Source organism: Erpetoichthys calabaricus, chromosome 1, assembly GCF_900747795.2.
Source record: "Erpetoichthys calabaricus chromosome 1, fErpCal1.3, whole genome shotgun sequence".
Taxonomy (NCBI): domain Eukaryota; kingdom Metazoa; phylum Chordata; class Cladistia; order Polypteriformes; family Polypteridae; genus Erpetoichthys; species Erpetoichthys calabaricus.
This window is the reverse complement of record NC_041394.2, coordinates 325,955,216-325,975,658: the sequence shown is the minus strand read 5'-3', so window position 1 is coordinate 325,975,658 and position 20,443 is coordinate 325,955,216. Positions and strand designations below refer to the sequence as shown.

At 41.0% G+C, this 20,443-nt stretch overlaps 1 protein-coding gene across 1 annotated transcript in view; it reads left to right on the top strand.

Annotated features, from left to right (window-relative positions):
• The first annotated feature begins 274 nt into the window (after positions 1-274).
• The window catches only part of LOC114664462 (leucine-rich repeat-containing G-protein coupled receptor 5-like), a 236,611-nt gene continuing 216,442 nt past the window's right edge, over positions 275-20,443 (top strand). The window contains exon 1 of the mRNA XM_028818566.2: positions 275-641. Within this exon, the coding sequence (XP_028674399.2) occupies positions 442-641 (200 nt within the window). The 5' untranslated portion in view covers positions 275-441. The remainder of the gene's footprint in view (positions 642-20,443) is intronic.

The window sequence follows — 20,443 nt, the reverse complement described above, 5'->3', positions numbered from 1 at the left end:
TTTATTTACTCTCTTTCGGAACAGATGCAAACAGTTACTGGGATTAGCTCCACTTCCAGACAAGCCGGTCCCAGCTGCCTGTGGGAACACAGCAGCAGGTAAACCGAGAGGGCCGCCAAGTGCCTCTGGAGCTGCGCGTGTTGCTCGCCGGCTGGCTTGTTTGCCTCGCCTCGCTTCTCCTCGCGTCACCCTCGACGAGCTTTTTGAATGGCACGGCGTGACGTCACTGAGCGCGGTATGCGGACAAGAGTGTTTAAAAAGCAGTGAGCGCTGGAATGTTACACACACGCGGAGTCCCAGCTGCTCTAGCGCCCACTGCTTCGTCCCGACCGGGAATGAGCACTAAAGTCTAGAGGAAACTCAGAAACAGGAGGACAGGAGTTCTCAGCGCCACGAGTTCTGAAATCGTCTGTTGCACATCAACCATCTTAATCGCCGCAGATGGGGCATCCTGTCCCAGCGTTGTTTTTGACGAGCCTACTGGTCCTCTTGCGGCTAGTGGCCGCGGTGAGAGCCCAGCAGCATCGAGACTGCCCACCGCGATGCCAGTGCGAAGAAGATGGTATGCGCTTGCGGGTGGACTGCTCGGACCTGGGGCTCACAACGCTGCCCGCCAACTTGAGCGTCTTCACGTCCTACCTGTAAGTCATCCCGCGTGTCCATGTGTGTGTTTCTATGTGTGCGTGTGCTCGAGAGCTCCTGTCGATGTTCACATCTGCGTGCAGCCTGAACGCACCTCGGATCTTAACAGCTGGGTGTTTTGTTAACAACTTCTGGTCATTATGGTGTCTGGACTTTGAGCAGCTTCATGCATTGATTATTGGCGACTTTGTTGTTTTATTTTAACTGCAAACACTCTGTTCGTGCAGGAGTTTAATAGTTGAATAAACGCTTTAGTTTTCACCACCATGGACGCGGAGGACATGGCTCCTTAAGCAAGCGAAACTCTTGTCCTAACTAATGACTTGTGTGTGTGTGTGTGTATGTGTCGGTGTGTGTGCCGCCATGTCACCAAGCTGCAAAGAAGTCCGAATTTGTGTGTGCATGTCTGATAAGATTTGACTCTGCGAATGGTCTTAACCATTTTAGATGACAAGAATGCGTCGCACACAAAAAGTAGCAAAGACACAGTCCACGCAAACTGCATTGCCAAGTAAATAATCAGTTTAAAAGTTTATATAAAAGAAGTTAAAGTGCACAGCTCTTAACTGAGTTCCGATCTTAAGAAGTGTTTGTAAACACCGAAAAAAAACACAGTCTTATATATTAGATTTTAAAAAATGCACATTCCCTGAGAGTAACTGCATATTCCAAATAGGACGCTTCGTATCTCTCTCGACTTTACCTAACCGGCAATAGGCTCGTTTAATTAACGGCAGCTTTAAAGAGCATCTGATTGCAATCGTGTGGCATAGAAAAGTGTGCTTTTAACTGCACTGGCACGTTTATTCTCTTCATTTGTGTGAAATGTTACGCAATCTGCACCATAACGGACTAAGCAGTGTATTCATTATCATTGTCGTTATTATTATTATTATAGTCAACAGAAATTCTACAGGGTACCTTGAAATTTAGCAGCTGACCAAAATAGAAATAGCAGCTTGTGTGGAAGCTAATCTTGGCACTTGCTCCTCGCTAGTGCGAGGGTGACAATATTTTAGCCAGCATCGTCTAAATGTGGGCTCGTCGGGAAGCTTGGAAGCACCGAGCCCACCAACTCATTGCTCTTTGCACAAGAGTCGTACCAGTATGTGCCCAGGCAGTTTGCGCTAAACACATTACACTCTGCGGCTCCGCACGTGTTCCGCATTATGGGCTGGCTGTTTTTGGAGCATCCTGTCCAAAATATGCCACAAACCATGCAGTAACGTGGTTCGGGCACTCGGCCACAGCTGGCTGATACACTGCATTTCATGCATTAAGATAACTGTATCCAAAAATAATTGCCAGTTCTCGGTCTTTTTGTAAACACTGAGGCTTTAAGCAGAGGGCTTTGGAAACTTTTTGAGAGGCTTATTTCCCAGTGTTGTTTTAGCGTGAAGGCGCTCTGCTAAGTCAGAGTGTTTCTTACTTTTCAACTCACACGCAAGTTGAGAGCAGAGTTTCCACTATACCTCAGTTCATTTTTTTTGTCAGATATATTAAAAGCACATTTATAAATTCAAAAATATACAAAGAAATAACGAGCGAGAGCGGATTAACTTCATAATGGATTAGGGAAAGATCTCGTCAGACTCGAGCCAACGTTCAACTTTTCATTTCAAGATGCAGCGCACACCACACGTGTAGGCGCCACTGTCGGACGATGTCGAAGTTTAAAATCGTGCAAAGGGCATTCGCTTGCTTAAAATGAGTTGTTTTCCCCCTTCCTATGATGTGCGCATTAATAATAAGCAAGTAAAGAAAAATCTTTGACACTGGCGAGGAAGGCTTTATGCCTTGCTTCAAATGCCATGAGGACGAGTTTCGGCTCCCAGAGATCTTGGCGGGCTCTTAAAATAAATTGATGGATTTGTATGCGCGCACTACTCCCGGACAAGTTTTTATATTTACAGTATAAATATCCTAACCCGCGTCTTGCTCGTGTTTGTCCAGATTAATGATCGAAAAGCCCTGGAGACACGTCAAACGTGAGACATGCCAGTGAGTGTGAGTGCGTGTGTGCGTAACACTTCATTCATTCTATACAGCTACTTTAAGGGGGCGGGGCATATGGTGCGCGGGCATGAGGCTGTCCAGCAGTCCTACTCAGGGCCCACTCTTGCACACACACACTCACACACACAAGGGACCGCGTGAACGCGGGGAAAAAACTACACAGAAGCCTAATGACACACGAGACTCCGCGCGAAAAGTGGGAGGAAATCTGCATAAACGCCCACTATATCACGAGAGCCCCCGTCAATGTGGCAAAAAAATGCACAAAAGCCCACTGACACACGAGGAGGACATGCAAACGCCACACCGATAAAGTCAAACTGGATTTTAAATCCGTGAAACAGGAATATTCTTTTTTTTCTTTTTATTGCGTGATATTTACAATTGCTTTTTATTCACGGGTTATTGTCTTTTGCAGTAATTAACAATGAAAGGCACTATATACTATAGAGACTGATGTTGAATTTTTATTATGGTTTATTATTATTGACTGTTGTGACATTTGATATGTTCTTTGATTAACAAGCTGTTCAATGCAAGGAGTGCCAATAGCAAAAGTTAATATAAAAGGCACTACATCAAAGCATGAGTGTCTTTGTTTTATGTGTATTTTATTGTCTAATATTATTGACTGTCTTTAACAATGAGACACAATTTTTCATTAATTGCTGAGGTGCCTTTTGATAGTAATAACATTCAAAGTCATAATACAAACAACTGATGGACTCTTTGTTTTAGTTTAATCCTTTTTATATTCTTGATTGTTTTATAAACCACTTTACAAGAGTACTCATTATGACATGTAATATATCAATTAAAGATTGAAAGTCTTTGCTTTATTAATTTGTATTGTGTAATATGCTTGACCCACTTAAACAGTGAGATATATTTTTTATGGGTTATTCCAGTTGCTCTTGACAGTAATCACATTCAAAGTCGTGGTATATACAACTGATGGACTTTTTCTTTTTGTTCATTCCTTTAATATGTGTAATTGCTCAGTAAAGCTCTTTACAAGAGTACTCTTTATGAAAGTTACTTGGAGAGTTTTTATTTTATTCATTTTATTGTGAATTATTTCTATGAGTTACTTTTTTACATTGACAGGTAAAGTGCTTTTTGATATTATTCACTCTGAAACGCATTACATAAAGTAACATTTTATGGTTTATTCTTCATTGGTGTCCTTCTATTGTGTGGCATGTTTTTATTTGATTGGTGAGACACTTTTTGGTCCTACTCAGTGTGAAATGCACAATACAAAGACTGCTGAAGTATTTATTATATATTTGGTGTATTTATAAAGGGGCCTGGAAGCACTTATTTTTGTAATGAGTTGTTGGACTCTGGAATAAACTACCAAGATGTGTAATTGAAGCTGAAACCTTGACAATCTTTAGGAAGAATCTTGGTGAGACATTGGGAGTACTTAGCTATTAGCTAAAGAAACAGGCTTGATGGACAGAATGGTCTCCTCTCGTTTGTCAGATTTCTGATGTTCTTATTTTGGGTGTCCTTATAGTATGCTATGCCGATCTTTACGGATTGATAGAATGTTTTGTAGCAGTAGTTGGTGTGAAGGGTGCTATATATATATCGGATGCCTTTCTTAAATCCTGTTCCTGCATGCACTGGCTGCCTTCTAGATTGTAATGCTATTCCTCCTTGACTGCTAAAGCATTGAGTTCCTGATGTGCCCAATGCGCTTGTGGTAGACTTAGCATTTTTCATAAACCTGTACTGAAAAGAAGGTTCAGAAAAATGGACAGAAGTGAGAATGTATTGGATGCCCTCTACATATGCAGCAAATGAACTTATGTACTTATACACATTTGAAGCATAGCTCAGGTGAAATGGCCTCATTTTGAAGAAGACACATGAAGAGTGACTAGGTGGTGGAGCAGGAGGACATCAACTTTTGCTCAACTGATTGAGATGTTTTTTTTCTTCAATACACGTGGATTTTGGGTCCAAGATTGCATCCCAGTAGGGTTGTGCTGTGGATCAAGTTTTGCCTGAGCAAAGACAACCTGCCCACACATGAAATAATTTATAGTGAATGTTGTAACAGAGCAGCTCCCCATACCAGCCACACCCATAAACATGATGGAGTGCAATCAAATTAAGGGACATTTTGTAAACAGGGAAGGCAGAATTCATCCATAATAATAAGGAAACACCTAGAAAACAACACACAGCTTGAAGCCCACAGGTGTCAGTAGGAATGCTAAGGGTGCAATAACTAAGGGCAGACATATTGAATAGGTTGGAGGGGCATAAATATTACAAGGATATGCTATTAGATGCCACCACCCCCTACAAAAAAATAACAACAGCAACAATAATAATAATCACTTTCACAACCACTGTATGAAATAACACCCATTTTCAGACAAATCTTTCCAAAATGTGCAGCAGTGCTCTCACCGGGTGAGATTGAGGGCTCAGAATGTGGGAGCAGCTGACCCGTTTACCACACATTCAATTAATTTCCCCCTCCATCCTTCTTTTGTTCTTTTTTGCCTCCATTCTTCTTGTCAGGCTCCATTTGCCCTGTCTAGCTGCACCATGATAACTTCTGGTTATCAGGCCAAGGTTATGGAAACATGATTTTGGGTAAGGGTCCCATACACCTTCTTTACCTTGGTGGTAGGGGAAGGCAAGTTATGCTAACAATTATTGGTTCAATCTAGAACTGTTATCCCCCCTGTGTAGACAGTTTTAGGTGGTCTCATCAGAGAAGCAATGTGTATATAAAAGTATGCATATTAATGCACCCTCCTCTATATGTGCTTTGTTTTTCTTGATAATTCATTCAGGTTTGGATGCAACCAAAAAAAATGGATTTCAGTTCCCTCTATTGGCCTCTGACTCCACCACACTTAAAGAATTATGACTACTTTTGGCAAAACTAACCTATTTTAGACACCAATGCTGCCCTCCATAGACCTATGGAACAGGGAGAAGGCTCCATACACTAATAACTATTGAAGTAACCCCCAATGGTCTAGAGAGCTTGGGGTCAGAAGATGAGTTTGTGCAAAGCCCTGAGACTGACAGGGTGAAAGTGTGGACAGAGTGAAGTGTGATTAACGTGGTGGGCCATCTCTGTGCTTCTGTATTTTGTGTTAGTGGGCAAAAGTAGACACACTCCAATATACAGTGAATGGACAGGGGCTTGAAGCTCTATAGAATGAGCCAGAAAGGGAACAGGGTTTGGTTATCTGCTTATAGTATTGATGAACTGTGATATTCTCCCTGTGCTCATCCCTCTTTAATGAAAAATAAATTCTTGGCAGTCTTTGCTTTGAGTCAGTATGACAATGAGAGGTGCCCACAATACCTGTATGCAGAAAGTATATGGTGAAGAAATTGTAAAGTATATAGTGTGAGAAATATTGACATACACGGAGACCCCCAGACCTCTCACATAATTTATGGCATTACAGCACATTAGCAGCCTTGCACTCCAAGGCCAGAACACAAGTGTTCAGACCAGGTCTACTGAGACCAAGCCTCTAATTTAATAGCACTCTTTAGTTTTACAATCACCTTCACAAACCGCCATTATTTTCTTTCCAAAGAAAAGCTCAGAGGACAGAGGAGGAGAGACTGGGGAGTACTGCCAGTACCTCAGGAGCACTTCGGGGTCACATAATTTAGGGCATGGTGGTTGCCCCCTAGAGAAGTCCCAGACACGGCCTTCCTCTCCAAATAAATTTCTCATACAGCTCTGCAGGAGTCCAATCTTGGAGCAATGCCATACTTGGGGGGTGACATATTGCCCTGGCACTGTCGGTCTCTTATGCTAACTTCAGTCCTGCCAGGTCATCAATCCATCCAAACTCCTCCTTGTAACTCCTTTACATCAGTGTAGTTTGATTATTTATTTTTCTATCATTATCAAAAAAGTAACATTAATGGACTGTAATCATTTCAGCTGCAAATATGCAAACCATATCACAGACCTTCTCTTACACATATATATATATATATGTCCTGCGGTGGGTTGGCACCCTGCCCGGGATTGGTTCCTGCCTTGTGCACTGTGTTGGCTGGGATTGGCTCAAACAGACCCCCGTGACCCTGTGTTCGGATTCAGCGGGTTGGAAAATGGATGGAGATATATATATATATATATATAATATGGTGTCAATAACAGTGTTTACTTTTCTTATAAGTATTTATGTAACAACAATAGAAATTCCTACCAACTATGTTGGTTGGCAGTAAACTTCAATTCAGTGCATGCATTTATATGAAGACAGTAACGTATATATTGAATTAGTCACATAATAAAATAATGCTGTACACAAATTGATTTAAAATGCTGTTATGTGGGCACATCAGACATCATGTAGTAATAACATTAACAAGTTCAATTTTGGATGATATCCTTCATGAAGAAGTATACCAACTCCCTCTGTCATTCCAAGTCTTACTTTAAAGCAGACCTTCTCTTATTTTATTTACTTTGTTAATTTGTTCAAAGTGAAAATAAAGTATGTATCCACACTAGTGTCGCACTTTAGATAAAGAAGGCCTCATCAGGGGAGAATATCTTGGTGCTGTAAGTAATAATAATAATAATAATAATAATACATCTTATTTATATAGTGCCTTTCGGCACTGGCAAACTGGTAAGGCACAGGCCTTTCAACTCTATGGCCAGTGGTTCAGTGGCTCTGACAGACGAGGTGACCCTGAGTAAGGGGCTGAACTTGCATGAAGTCAGACTGTTAAAAAGTGAGTGTGAAAGGTTGCACAATAGCCCTGGATTGATAATGCATTTTCACTATAGAGGGGCACAACATCAGATGAAGGTGATCGTCATGACTGAGCAATGCATGTATCCTGCCTTTCCTCACAGTGTACAAACTACACATAAGCGACTGGACTGTAAGCTCTAAATTTGAGACGGGGTTCACTAGACAAAGTCACAATGTAAAACACAGATGCTTTTGTGCAGTTCATTTTAGTGGAAGCACAGTGTCGATGAAAGCTGTGTGGTTTTTACATTAATATTGTTTCTTACTAAAAGTGCCCCACTTTCCAAATTTATTTTAATGATATTCAATAGAATTATGCCGTTCTGAATGTTGTAAAGAATCAAGGATGAAGTATGTTATTAAAAAAAAAAAAAAAAAAGAAATTTCTCTCTGTGCCTTTATGCAAAAGGAGAGGAAGTCGCCATATGGTCAGATTCCTTTGTGTGTCCCTGGAATTCCTTCATATTGCTCCTCACAGCAATATAAATATAAGACTACTGTTGTGAATCAATGGCAGACATTTATTCATAAGGGGACTTTACATAAGAAAGAGAAATAATAAAATTAATATGCTAATTGCTGTTTTCAGCACAATCTCTCCGGTTCACATGACAGACAGATTGACAGGCAAACCATACGGCTCTGTGCTTGGACAATATAAAAAGGGATCAGGGGTCCAGGCAATGCACAATGTCCTTCATTATATGCAGAAGGCAGGACAATTGGCCTTCCCAAGTCAAGGAGCCTCTAGCAGAGAACGCGTGCACGCACAGAAGTGAGAACAGGGGGTGCCAGCTGTGATGGCCGCTTCCACACTTTGTGCGCTTCACGTTTGATCCTTTTGATGCCGATAATATTGCACAGCGGTGAAGCATTCACCTTTTGAAGAAACAAAACTGCACAGGCCCGGCTCTGAACAGGCAGACACTTGGTAATGGACAGAACGTGCGCCTTCACTGGCAGCCCAAGACTTCAGCACTGCCTGCCATTTCACTTTTTTTCCCACACTTGTTTTCAGTAAACCCTTTAATACACATCCAGCACAATTTCCACCAGTGAGCATAATAACTTTTTTGTACGCTGGCTTTGAAATATAGAAGGCATACGTCAGTGAAAATCAAAGCTGTGTAAATTCCTGGATCTGAAGTATGTAATTATACGACTAAAGCTGCTTTACTTCTGGGCAGTGCCAGGGCAGCAGGTGTTATCTGAACTGAGCGTCATCTTAAAGCTTTTATTGTTGTCTTGAGACGCAAAGTCACAAAAAAAAAAATGTTTTCAATGAGCAGCACTTAAGAAATGAACGTGATAGAAGATTTAAAAACTAGCATCACACTAAAAGTTTGGATTGGATCATTGACAGCAGATTACTGCAGGTCACTTTGTATTCATCTGCTGCTCCCAAATGTAACAAAGGAAAGCAGCAGGTGATAGCAGTTTATCTATCTCATATAGTGCCTTTTTATATCTATCTGTCTATCTATCAGATAGATAGACAAATAGACAATCTATCAAAGTAACTGTTCATTTCTATCTGTCTATCTATCTCATGAAGTAACCGTTCATTTCTATCTGTCTGTCTATCTCATATAGTGCCCTTTCATATCTATCTCAAGTGAACCTCGGCTCATTGATACTGAATACTAGCTAATGGCACTTTTTCACATGTGGTACAAAACAATGTGAGCCCTGGGTGGTAAGGTGAGTCACTGAAAATCACAAATTTAAATTGTTGTAAGGAATCAACCAAATTCTTCTAAGGTGGTATATACAGCCTTACATAGGAACTTTTCATTTACAATGCCATAGCTTTCATATTTCTACAGGATAAGAGACTTGGTTTGGGTCACACAGGAATTCAAGCCTGGGGATTGAACTGGCATCCCAACAATTTTGCATAGAATCTTCAGCAATTTCCTTTGAAATTAATAAGGTTTCAGTCTAAGTGCTTTAGGCATGGACAAGTTGTTATATTATTATTATTATTATTATTATTATTATTATTATTATTATTATTATTATTATTATTATTATTATTATTATTATTATTATTATTTTCATATCTATCTATCTAATCTGCTGTTCTGAACTGCATAAATTGAATGGCTTACAGAATGAGTAAAGGATTTAATACTTGTTTCATAATTGTACCTGAACTGAAAGATTTAGATAGATAGATAGATAGATAGATAGATAGATAGATAGATAGATAGATAGATAGATAGATAGATAGATAGATAGATAGATAGATAGATATGAAAAGGCACCATATGAAATAGACAGACTATAATATATTCATGCTTCTGGTAATCCATTTGTCAATCTCACAGGCAGACAGATCCGCAAACTTCTTTGCAGCTCATAGCTGAGTACAGTCATTTTGAGCACTCCATTTCTTTAATAGATAACTAAAAGAACGGTTCTGTAAATGAGACCAGGAGCACTTGCTTCATTAAGGACTGACGGGTCCGCGTCGTGCTTTTAGCTTGCTGATATCCACACTGCATACCTGCGTAGCCATGCTAAGTGCCATTAGTGAGCTCTGTGTAGCAGATCGGAATGATTAAAGTAAGCCAGCGCACCCATAACTCTGTCACGTCTTAGAAAACGCTGAGCAGACTGGCGCTGCCTAAGTTTAACGGATCATTTTCCAATACAGCACATAAAATCGATTACTGATTATTGGTGTTCCTTGTTGTTCAAGGGAGAAATTAACACGTTATGGGGAAAAGTGAATAAAAGTGGAAAAACTGTCGTGCATAAAAGTGTATTGTTATTATTATTATTGTTTGATTAAGTCTATTTTCTTTTACATTAACTTTAAAATATGTACTTTAAAAAGAAAAAAATGAATTTAAAATATTCGGGAAAGGGCAAGCTTCTTATTATACATCGCGATATTTTATCATTGTAACATAGCTTCCTATCCTTCCCAAAGCTACTCAATGTAATTTTTGTAGCTCTTGCCCTGTGTGTATGCAGGAGTCCTAGACGCTTTCTCGTCCAGTATGCGCCCTCTTGTGGCGCTCTATCTCATACATTTCTTTTACAACATCCTGAAAATAAACACATCTAGTCATTTTTTTTAACCTTTTAATTCGTGGAAAGAAACTTGCCTTGAACAAATCACCGTTACATCGCAGAGCCCACTCCTGAGCGCACTCCTGTGCAGTTGGACGTTAACTGCAGACACAAGTCTGAGGTATAATGAAGCGACAGGTGTACTCAAATAAAGCCACTGTGGACTTGCGGAGAACATGTGTATGTCATGCAGTCGATGCTACGCCCTTGAAAATACTGGCTCTGTGATGGCATTTTACTGGGTGGTGAGGTAGGACCACTGCTTGTCAAAGACCCGTTTAATTCTGCGAAGGGTTTTTTGCATATGAAGCTGGTTCTTTGGGCTTTGAAAAGGTTCCTAATATGTGGACTAAACACAAATGGTTAATGTGTAGTAGGTCAACTATGATACAGGCAGGTCAAGAAAACCTGAACTCAGCCAGTGTGATTGTATGCAGCAAGTGTCCTTTTAAAATTAGGAATCTGTTCGTGTTTCACAAATCTAGCTATTCATGGTTTTTATGGAACTTGTTACGGATCTACAGTAAATAAATTGGTTCTTTCTGGAACAAACATGTGGATGGTTCTTTTGTGAATCAAAAATGATTCCCCCTATGGCATCGCTCCAAAGAACCACACTAGAACCTTCATTTAAGTTAGTCTAGGATCCAGCAGTGTTAACTACCATGCCACTCTGCTTTTGATCATTAAAATTATATAATGGTGAAGGGCTAATTAACACTACTGATCTTACAGTAGAAGCAAACCTGCTTAATTCAATACAGGTGCTCTTGGAGCCTATCCCAGCAGCACTGGGCAAAAGGCAGGAAATCAGCTTAGTCAGGGCATCACTTCTTGGCAGAGCCAACCTGGCTTAGGGCAACCTGGAACTGACAATCAACCGAACAGGCAAAACCAGAGATTACCCAAACAACAAATGCAGACACAGTGAATGAATTGTGTCAGTTTAACACTTTGGAATTTGCTATAATATAATATAATATGGTGGGTGGCATGGTGGCACTGCTGCCTCGCAGTTTAAGAAGACTGGAGTTCACATTCTGGATGCACCCTTTGTGGAGTCTACATGTTCTGCCAGTGTTTGTAAAGGTTTCCTCAAGGTGCTCCAGTTTTCTCCCACAATCCACAAAAATACTTATTAGCTGAATTGTCACTGCTAAATTGGCTACAGTGTGTTCTCATTATTCTATTAAATTGGGGTCTTTTGACCAGAATGCACACCAATAAGGTGGGGACTTGATCAAACCTGGGGACGTAAAATCCACTCCTTGTGGAAATAATTACTGTACAATGCTGAGGAGATGCTGTAGATTCACCCTGTACTCAAATATCTGAAGTCCCCACATTCTTAAAAATAAAGGCGCCAGAGTTGTTCCCAAAAGACCCATCCACATGAATGTTCCAGAATGAACTTTTATTTATAAAGACACAGTAAGTAGCGGACACCATGAATGCAGGAACAGACGGTAACGGATTTGTGAGATACCAAATGGATGATGATTTTAAAAGGACTACGCAGACTAAGTCCAGGTTTTCTTAATCTTTTGGTGTCCTCTTAGGTATCCTAGATTTCATTTTTTTCTACTTATTAGAAAGTTTTTCACTGCACAAAGAATCAGCTTTATATACAAAGAACCCGTCTCAGAATGAAATGATTCTTTGTCAAGCAATGAACTACTAAACCCCTTAAAGAACCATAAAATGCCATTAAAGAACTAGGATTTTTAATAGTGCAGGATCAGACTTCGATGAAAAAAGTGTACGTGTGTGTGTGTGTGTGTGCGGGTGTGTGTTTGCCGTCCATGGTCTGGCGCCCTTTCCAGGTATTGTTCCTGCCTTGCGCCCTATGATTTCTCGGATAGGCTGCGGCTGCCACGCGACTCTGCCTTTTATTAGAGAGTTAGGAGGATGGATAGATGGACAATACCCGTTTGTCGACCACCTCAGAGTAGTCTTACCCCGTGTCATCTTGCCTTATATGCTTCTCCTCTCCAGAAAGTGTAACGCAGATACAATAAACAGACGCATAGACAGACAATTTATAACGTTGGTGTTCCGTCGCGAGTTTGTTCCTTCCTTGTGCGTTTGCTGTTGGGATGGGCTGCGATTCTACCACGAGTCCAGGAAGATTCGCAATGAAATAGTGTTAACACTTTTAAGTGCACGATTGCAGTGGTTCAGCTCCATATATATACTAATAACAATGAAGGGTTAATTTAACACTAATTTTACCGTATATAACATACGGTAACGCTTCTTTTTGGTCCACATTACGGGGGTACGACTTCACTCGGGAGGGATTCCATATTGAATGAATAATAATTGTCCTCTCGTTTCTGCCTTTTATCCGGGCAAACCAAAAGTACCTAACTTCGCCTTCGCCTATCTACTCTTTTCCCGTTTAAAGCTCCAGTTTTCTTGCTGCCAGAACTTGACGTACGGACTGTGGCGACACTTTTCCGGCGACTTGTCAGGAGTGGTCGCGAGCGGATTGACCCGATTAGGCGCGGCGCAACAGGTGACTGCCACCTCCTGTCCTGTCTGGCCCGGCAGATGCTTTAGCGCTGTTTACTTTTGAGGGCCCCCCAAATGACTGAAGGCTCTGATTGCGTTTGTTTTACAGTTTGAAGACCTCGGCAGGTTGTCTTAGAAGTCGGTTTAGTTCATTAGCCTTAAATCAACAATCCGTTTCTTTCTCCCTTCCTTTGGCAGGATTAATGGATCTTCGAATGATTTGTACATCCAGCTGGAGGAGGAAAAAAAAAAAGAAAAAAAAAAAGAAACACTTGCTGGGAATGCCAGGGAGCTTCACTAATTCCCAGCGGTCTGAACTTCATGACTTTATTTAGCGCTTTTAAGTTTGACCGGAGATTAAAGGTACTGCTTTCATGCTGCTACTTTGTGGAGCTGTGGCCCATTTTTCTTCTCTTTCCCTCTGATTGGCTTAGGGCTATTAGATAAAGCTTTTTTATGTGGACCATTAATGTTGTATAGAGCCTCGCTTTTCTCTTTCTCCCTCCCTTATGTGTGTAGTGTTTCACCTTTCTATGTGAAAAAAAAAAAATTCTGAAGCTGTATTTTTCTTTCTTGTTGCGTAGCCTTCGTCCTGTGCGGTATTAGATTACGCCATTGAAACTGTTCATTTTAAACAGTTGAAGAAAAACAGAAACAATAGTGGGAAAAGAAAAAAAAAAGGAGCTGGGGAAGAAGTTTTCCAACGATGTCATACGGGGTACAGCCTTATTAGGCATATCGATCTTTAAAAGTCAGTCAGAAAAACTAATATTGGAAAAGCGCCTTCAAAAAGATCTGTCACACATTACTCTTGTCTTTTATTTATTTATTTTTTTTTAAAGATCAGAGAGATTTAAAAGACATAAAGCCGGCCCGCTAAACACTGGTGTGACAAACAAGAGTTTTGTTCCGGGGTTTATTCTCTTTCTGGCGCTGAAACGGGCAATGCATAATTAGTGAAAAGCGACTTGGCAGGACCGCATTCTCCGACTCCTAATTAACAGCTTTGCTCTAACGAGAAAGAACAGCGCCGGCATGAAATGTTGCAGCTTCATTGTGATTCCACTCGATTGGTTTGTTAAAAGTCAGCTGGGCATTGGCAGGCGCAATAAAAGCCGCGCTCAATAGCCGTTTTGTGTCCCTCGCTCGAGTGAAAGAAGGCAACCTTTCATTTCCAAATGGGCAGCTGCACGGTGCGGCCTTTAAAAAAGATCTAAATGTAAGATTTACTGGTAATTTGTCATAATTGAGTGTAAATAAGAATAGCAGACACAAACTAGCTTCAAATTCACTTCTGCGAGTGAGCTGCCCTTCAGCGCGACACACGGACATCGGCAACGTCCCTTCGTTTAAGTCCAAATTGCACTGAGAGAAATTAAAAAAAAAAGTTACATGAGTCAGGCAAGCGCTGAGCCAGACGTCCCGGACTAGCTGTAGGGGAGAAAGACTCAATTAGTATTCATACCGAGAGGAAATGACTTGCACATTTTTATAAATGTAAACTTACGTCTTGGAACGCGGCGCGGCACTTGAGGAGAGGGCGCGGGCCAAGGCGACGTTCTGTTCCCCGTTATGATGGGCTCTAGAGGGGCGTTTCAAGAAAGTTCACCGAGGAGCGACCAGTGGGCAACTTTTAATGAGCTTTAAATTGCGCAGACTGCCAGCCCTTGCATTTGAGATTTAACGCCCAGGCGTTTGGGATGTGGTCAAGATTTAGATGATGTGAACAAATGCTTGCTGTTTTACCGTTAAGGCTACAGGGTCAAAGTGGGACGACAAGTCATTCATTCATTCCAAAAAAAAAAAATACGAGCCATGGGGTATTGGAAAGTGCAGGTCATTCGGTTTTGCACGCACCACCACCAACAATATACTGTAAATAAAGGTGAACATGTGACAGTCGGAAACGAGGCAAGGGTCTACTGCTGTGTAAACCCCTCTGTGGCTGGCATGGCACAGTGGTAGCGCAGCAGTCAGGAGACTCGGGTTCGCATCCTCCATGGAGTTTGCATGTTCTCCCCTGTCTGTGTGGGCATCTTCCCATTGTTTAAAGACATGCATGTTAAGTGAATTGGCGATTCTAAATCGGCCCCAGTTTGTGTTCACACTGTGATGGGCTGGCACCCTGTCCAGGGTTTGTTTCTTCTTTGTGCCCTATACTAGTTGGGATAGCCTGCAAACCCCTCCTTGCGATCTTGCGTGGGTTAGAAAATGGTATGGTATGTGGTAGACTTCAGGGGCCTTCAAAACTAGACTTGATGTTAAAAGAATGGAATTGGTGAACTTGTTGGGCAGAATGGCTTGTACTTGTCACAATTGTTCTAATGTTGTATAGCAAACATGATCAGTGACATTGTGACCAACACCTTAGAGAAAATGACACATGGGTGACGCCTTTATCCAAAGCGACTTACAACATCTATGACACAATTGGTTCAATTTCCTTTGTTTTTACAGTTGGTCAAGTGACTTGCTCAGGGTCACACAGTGTCAGTAACGGGATTTGAACCAACGGCCTCAGAGTTTGAAGTCCAAAGCCTTTAAAAATCTACACCACACTACCAGGCCTGCTCTCTTAAAAACACTTCTTCTTTTATAGCACTTAACCGGTTTGTGTGGTGACTCGTTGAACCTTTGTTTAAAAAAGAACCATTTTATTCTGTGAAGTTCTTTGCGTGTGAAATTGGTTCTTTGGACCTTGAAAAGGTTTGGAATATGTGGAGAAAATGGTAATCTTTAATGTATACACTCTTAAAAATAATGGTTCTTTAATGACATTTTACTGCGGTGGGTTGGCGCCCTGCCGGGATTGGTTCCTGCCTTGCGCCCTTTGTTGGCTGGGATTGGCTCCAGCAGACCCCCATGACCCTGTGTTCAGATTCAGCGGGTTGGAAAATTGATGGATGGATGGATAATGCTTCGTTGTAGAACTATCACACCATTTAATGGTGGGTTGTTTTTTTTTTGTGTGTGTGTGTGTGTGTTTTGAAAAGTTTTATCATAGGTTAAAACAAAAAATGAAAAGAAATTTTTAAAGTTTAGTAGGCTGCCTAGCAGGACACTAACAAATTAAGAAAATCAAGAGTTAGAATGTGTTACAGTATGTATGACTTATTTATATTTCACAAATCTGTTACCATCTATTCATGGTCATTTACTACTTGTATCCTGTAAGTCAAATAAAGGGTCTTTCTGGAACATTAACAAGGATTGGTCTGCAGGAACCAAAAATGGTTCCTCTGGCATCGCTCTGAAGAACTTCTCTGGCACCTTTACTTTCAATAATAAATAGTAAAAATAAGAATTGAATTTATATAACACCTTTTCCATGATCAAGTGTGTGGCAGGCTGCCTAGCAAGATACAATCAGATCAAGAAAACCCAAACCCGAGTCTGTGTATTTGTATGCAGCGAGAGTCCTGGTAAAGTCAGGACCCATTGGTATTTCACATATCTGTTTCGTCTATTGTTGACCATTTTTGTTGCAGGTCTAAATAAATAAAGACTCTTCCTGGAACTTTCACGTGAATCGTTCTTTAGGGAACCAAAAATGGCATCACTCTTAAGAACCACGTTGGCCCCCTTTATTTTTAAGAGTGTGATTTACTACAGCGTTGAGATCGGTTCCCTTGGTTTCATATACTGTATTACATGTTAGCTCCACAATCTGTGTAGAGTTTGCACATTCTTTTTGTGCTCCAGTGAATTTCATCCAGTTTTCTGGCACTTTCCATCCAATTGGCCCAGTAGGAAAGTGTGTCCCATCCAGGATTAGCTCCTGCCTTCCACTTGTTGTTGTCAGATAAGGATCTGAGGCATAATGACCAGCAGCTGAGCAAGATGAGAGTTCAAGCTAGCAAAACATAATCTAATGTTCCATCCAGTGTTGGTTCCTGAAGGAGAAGGTTCTGGGATCTGAATGAATGAAAGTGTCTTGTCATACAGAATGTGAGCTGTAAAGGTGTTTACTTTGTTATTGATTAACTTATTGATCTGGAATGACTGTGCAGTTTAATGTGTTGATCTGGCCACTTCTGATTATCGTAGCAGCACCCACAATCTACTCCAGTAGTAAACTCTTAAAAACGCTTTATTTTTTTTCCATTCATAACACAATTGCAAAAAGGCAAGCTATCCTTTTTCTTTACTTTGCAAACCGTTCTTCCTAATTCTCCCCTTGTCCATATTCTCATTCTCACGCTCCCGTTTTACAAATAATTTTTTTTTCTTCCTGAATTCCAGTCCTCCGTGCGCGAAATCAACGCCGTCGAACTAAACTTAAAGACGGTGGGCTCTCTAACCCCCAAACCCAATGTAACGGGACTCGCCGCCGTGCCTTCGCTGCGTGTGTACGCGTGCTGGAGTTTTCGGGCAGGCTCGCACGCTTCAGCTCGTACAAAAATCATAATAAGGCAAGCATTTGCCTTTTGTGCCTTCCTGGCATTTGTAACTGGCCTTGTTGTGCCGAGCCGACGCTACGAAGCGCTCCCACTTTAAAAGCCGCTCAACAAAAGTGACAAATTTGTGCGCTCGCTGACCCTGTCCCTGTCGCCTCCGCTAAGTGTTTAAACGCGCCTGTCTGAGATCAGAATAAATTGGGCTCTACACGTTCTTTTTTTCCCTCTCTCTTTTTTTCCTGTCTTTCTTTCTTTCCTTCACTATTTACAGCATCATTCATCTGCTTGCTGCACCTCGGCCCATTTGGCCCTTGGTAACAGAATAAAGAAGGCATTTAACTTTGGTCAGATAAAACTTACTCGCATTGAAAAAAATGCAATTAGGGAAATATGTAAATCTAGATGTTTCATCAAATGTTAGCTGAGAGGTTACCAGTCTTTTTGTTACACAATGGCTGAACTAAAGAACTTTGGTGTCTCTATAAGAAGCATTGTCCGCGCTACATCGTCTGTTTGAAACAACGTCTCGCTTGGCCGTGGGAAATACCTACATATTTGACACAGGGCCCGTTTCTTACAGAAAGAGGGGAGCCTGAATAGAAAGTATGGCGATTTTACTGTTGCATTCTAATCAGCCATGCTCTGCCTCGTTTGCTTTGATGTGGAAGATAAACTAATTTTCCTATAGGCTGGACAAGAGTAATTAGCAACCACAAGCTTTCAAGTCCCCCTCCCCAAAAAAAGAGTATAAAAAAGAAAGAAGAATGGTTAAGAAAAAGAAATTACTAAGAGGACTCTTTAGCGCATCAAAGTGCAGGGGTTTTCAAGAGAACTGGACATCTGGAAAAAAAAGTGCCAAACTTTAGTAAAAAGGGGGAAAAATAAAGAAAGTGCAGCTCTCCTGTGTGATGGGAGCCGCAGCGCGCCTCACTTTAATTAAGCAGAACTTTCTTCAAAGCCTCGGAGAAGAAGCGGCCACGTCATTTTCATGAGGGTGATCGGGAAAGAAGCAGCCGGATTTATTTTGCCAAAGCCTGTGGGAGCTAAACATTTGAATGAGTACACAGAATTAGGAATCCCAGGAGGGTAGAAGTAGCGGGTGCAGTGCCGGGGTTTTCATATTTCTACAGTGTGACCTCTGGCAAGTGCTCGAAATGAATAAGTGAGTTAAACTTGAGGATGGAATCTTTAGCTTTGTGATTTCATATGGTGCCGTACATGCAGCACTTTCCATTTCTAATGCAGGCAGTTCTGTATTTCTGCAGTAGGAGTAATGGCAAGGACTCAATTATGTGCGGCTTGAACCAGCAGCCAAATAATGTAATTTTACAAAGTATAATTCAGAGTGAAAATCACCTAATTGGCGCTGAAAACTAACTAATCTACCTACAGTATAAAACACACTGGCAGGTGAGGGCTCGCTAAAAACCACAAATTTAAAAAGTGGTGAATATTCTCTAAATTCTTCTAAGGTGGTATTTACAGACTTAAATGGCTAATTTCCATCTACAGTGTCATAACTTCCATATAAGGTTCAGGTTAAGAGATAGGCTCTGGGTCATCACGGGAAGTCGAGCCTGGGGATTGAATTGGCAGCCCAATGATTTTGCATAGAATCTTCAGCAATTTCCTTTGGAATTAATAAGGTTTCAGTCTAAGTGCTTTAGGCATAGACAAGTTGTTATATTATTATATTGAAAGATGCTAATTAAACTGTTCTATTATTATAATCACTATTATTAACTGTTGTATAGTGCCTTTCTCATCTATCTATCATATAGTGCCTTTCCTGTCTGTCTGTCTGTCTGTTTCTCTCGATTGGTGTGGTCTGGGGTGGACGTGTCTGTGGTTTCGGTCATCGACGGCTGGTGCATAGACATATATAGATAGACGCCGCATTCACTGTGTTGCCCAGTCGACACGATACGGCAGCGCGTACGCCATATTGCGAGTGGCAAAAGTGCCATTTAAACTAATACAGGTAAACGTGGAAGTTTTCTGATGAAAAAACAATAACGTTTAAAACAGTATCATTTACATACAACAGATTTTGGAAAATCGTTTAAATGCAATTATTTATATCCATTTATACACTAATAATGCAAATTATTAAATAATGTCGGATAACACGCTTACTTTGACCACCTTGACTGTACCCTCAGAAGGAATCATCAAACTTCTTTTGTTTTTTTAATGTGAGCAAGTGGTAGCTTTGATCATATGATGCCGGTACAGCATCTGTTACCAAACTAGTACAGCACACATCACAGGACAGCTTTCTCAAAATCTTGAGAAATGTTAACAGCTAACAACAATCTACATAGTTAGTGACTAAATATGTTTAGCCAAAACGTTGTTTGGAGGCTCACTTGAACACATAAATGCATAGCTTTGCTAGCTTAGCCTGGCGTAGCTAAAGTTAAGATTATAAAACAGGATTTTCTAATGGCCAAATATAACCAAAACAATTGTTCAGCTTTACCTATGAAATGTAATCCCCCGGGATCTGGTTTAGAGCGTACAGTGGTTTTTACAGTCCTAAGCAGCACATGCGTGAGGCATCTTATCCATTACTTCACTCCACAGCAGTGCCACTCGCAATATGGCGGCGACGTTGACATACGATGCGGCTGGTCATGAGGCGTCTAGTAATTCTATGTTTATGGGCTGGTGCATGTTGTGAGTATTTCAATATGGGGCATGAGAATGTGTAGTCGGCATCACATATGAATAAAGCTGTGGCGATTTTCCTGGACGATGAAGTGCTGGTGCCTCGATTGGTCAATCTGAGTGTTGTGATTAATGGCACTCTGATCTTGGTGTTGCCACAGTCGACTCCTGCTCGTAAGGTTATTATTTCTAATGTACCTCCTTTCTTAAGTAATGGAATCTTGCAGATAGAACTGCTTAGATATGGTGAAGTGATGTCTCCAATTAGTATGATTCCACTGGGCTGCAGATCCCCTGATTTAAAGCATGTTGTGTCTTTTAAGCCTCAGCTTTATATGATTTTAAATAATGCGA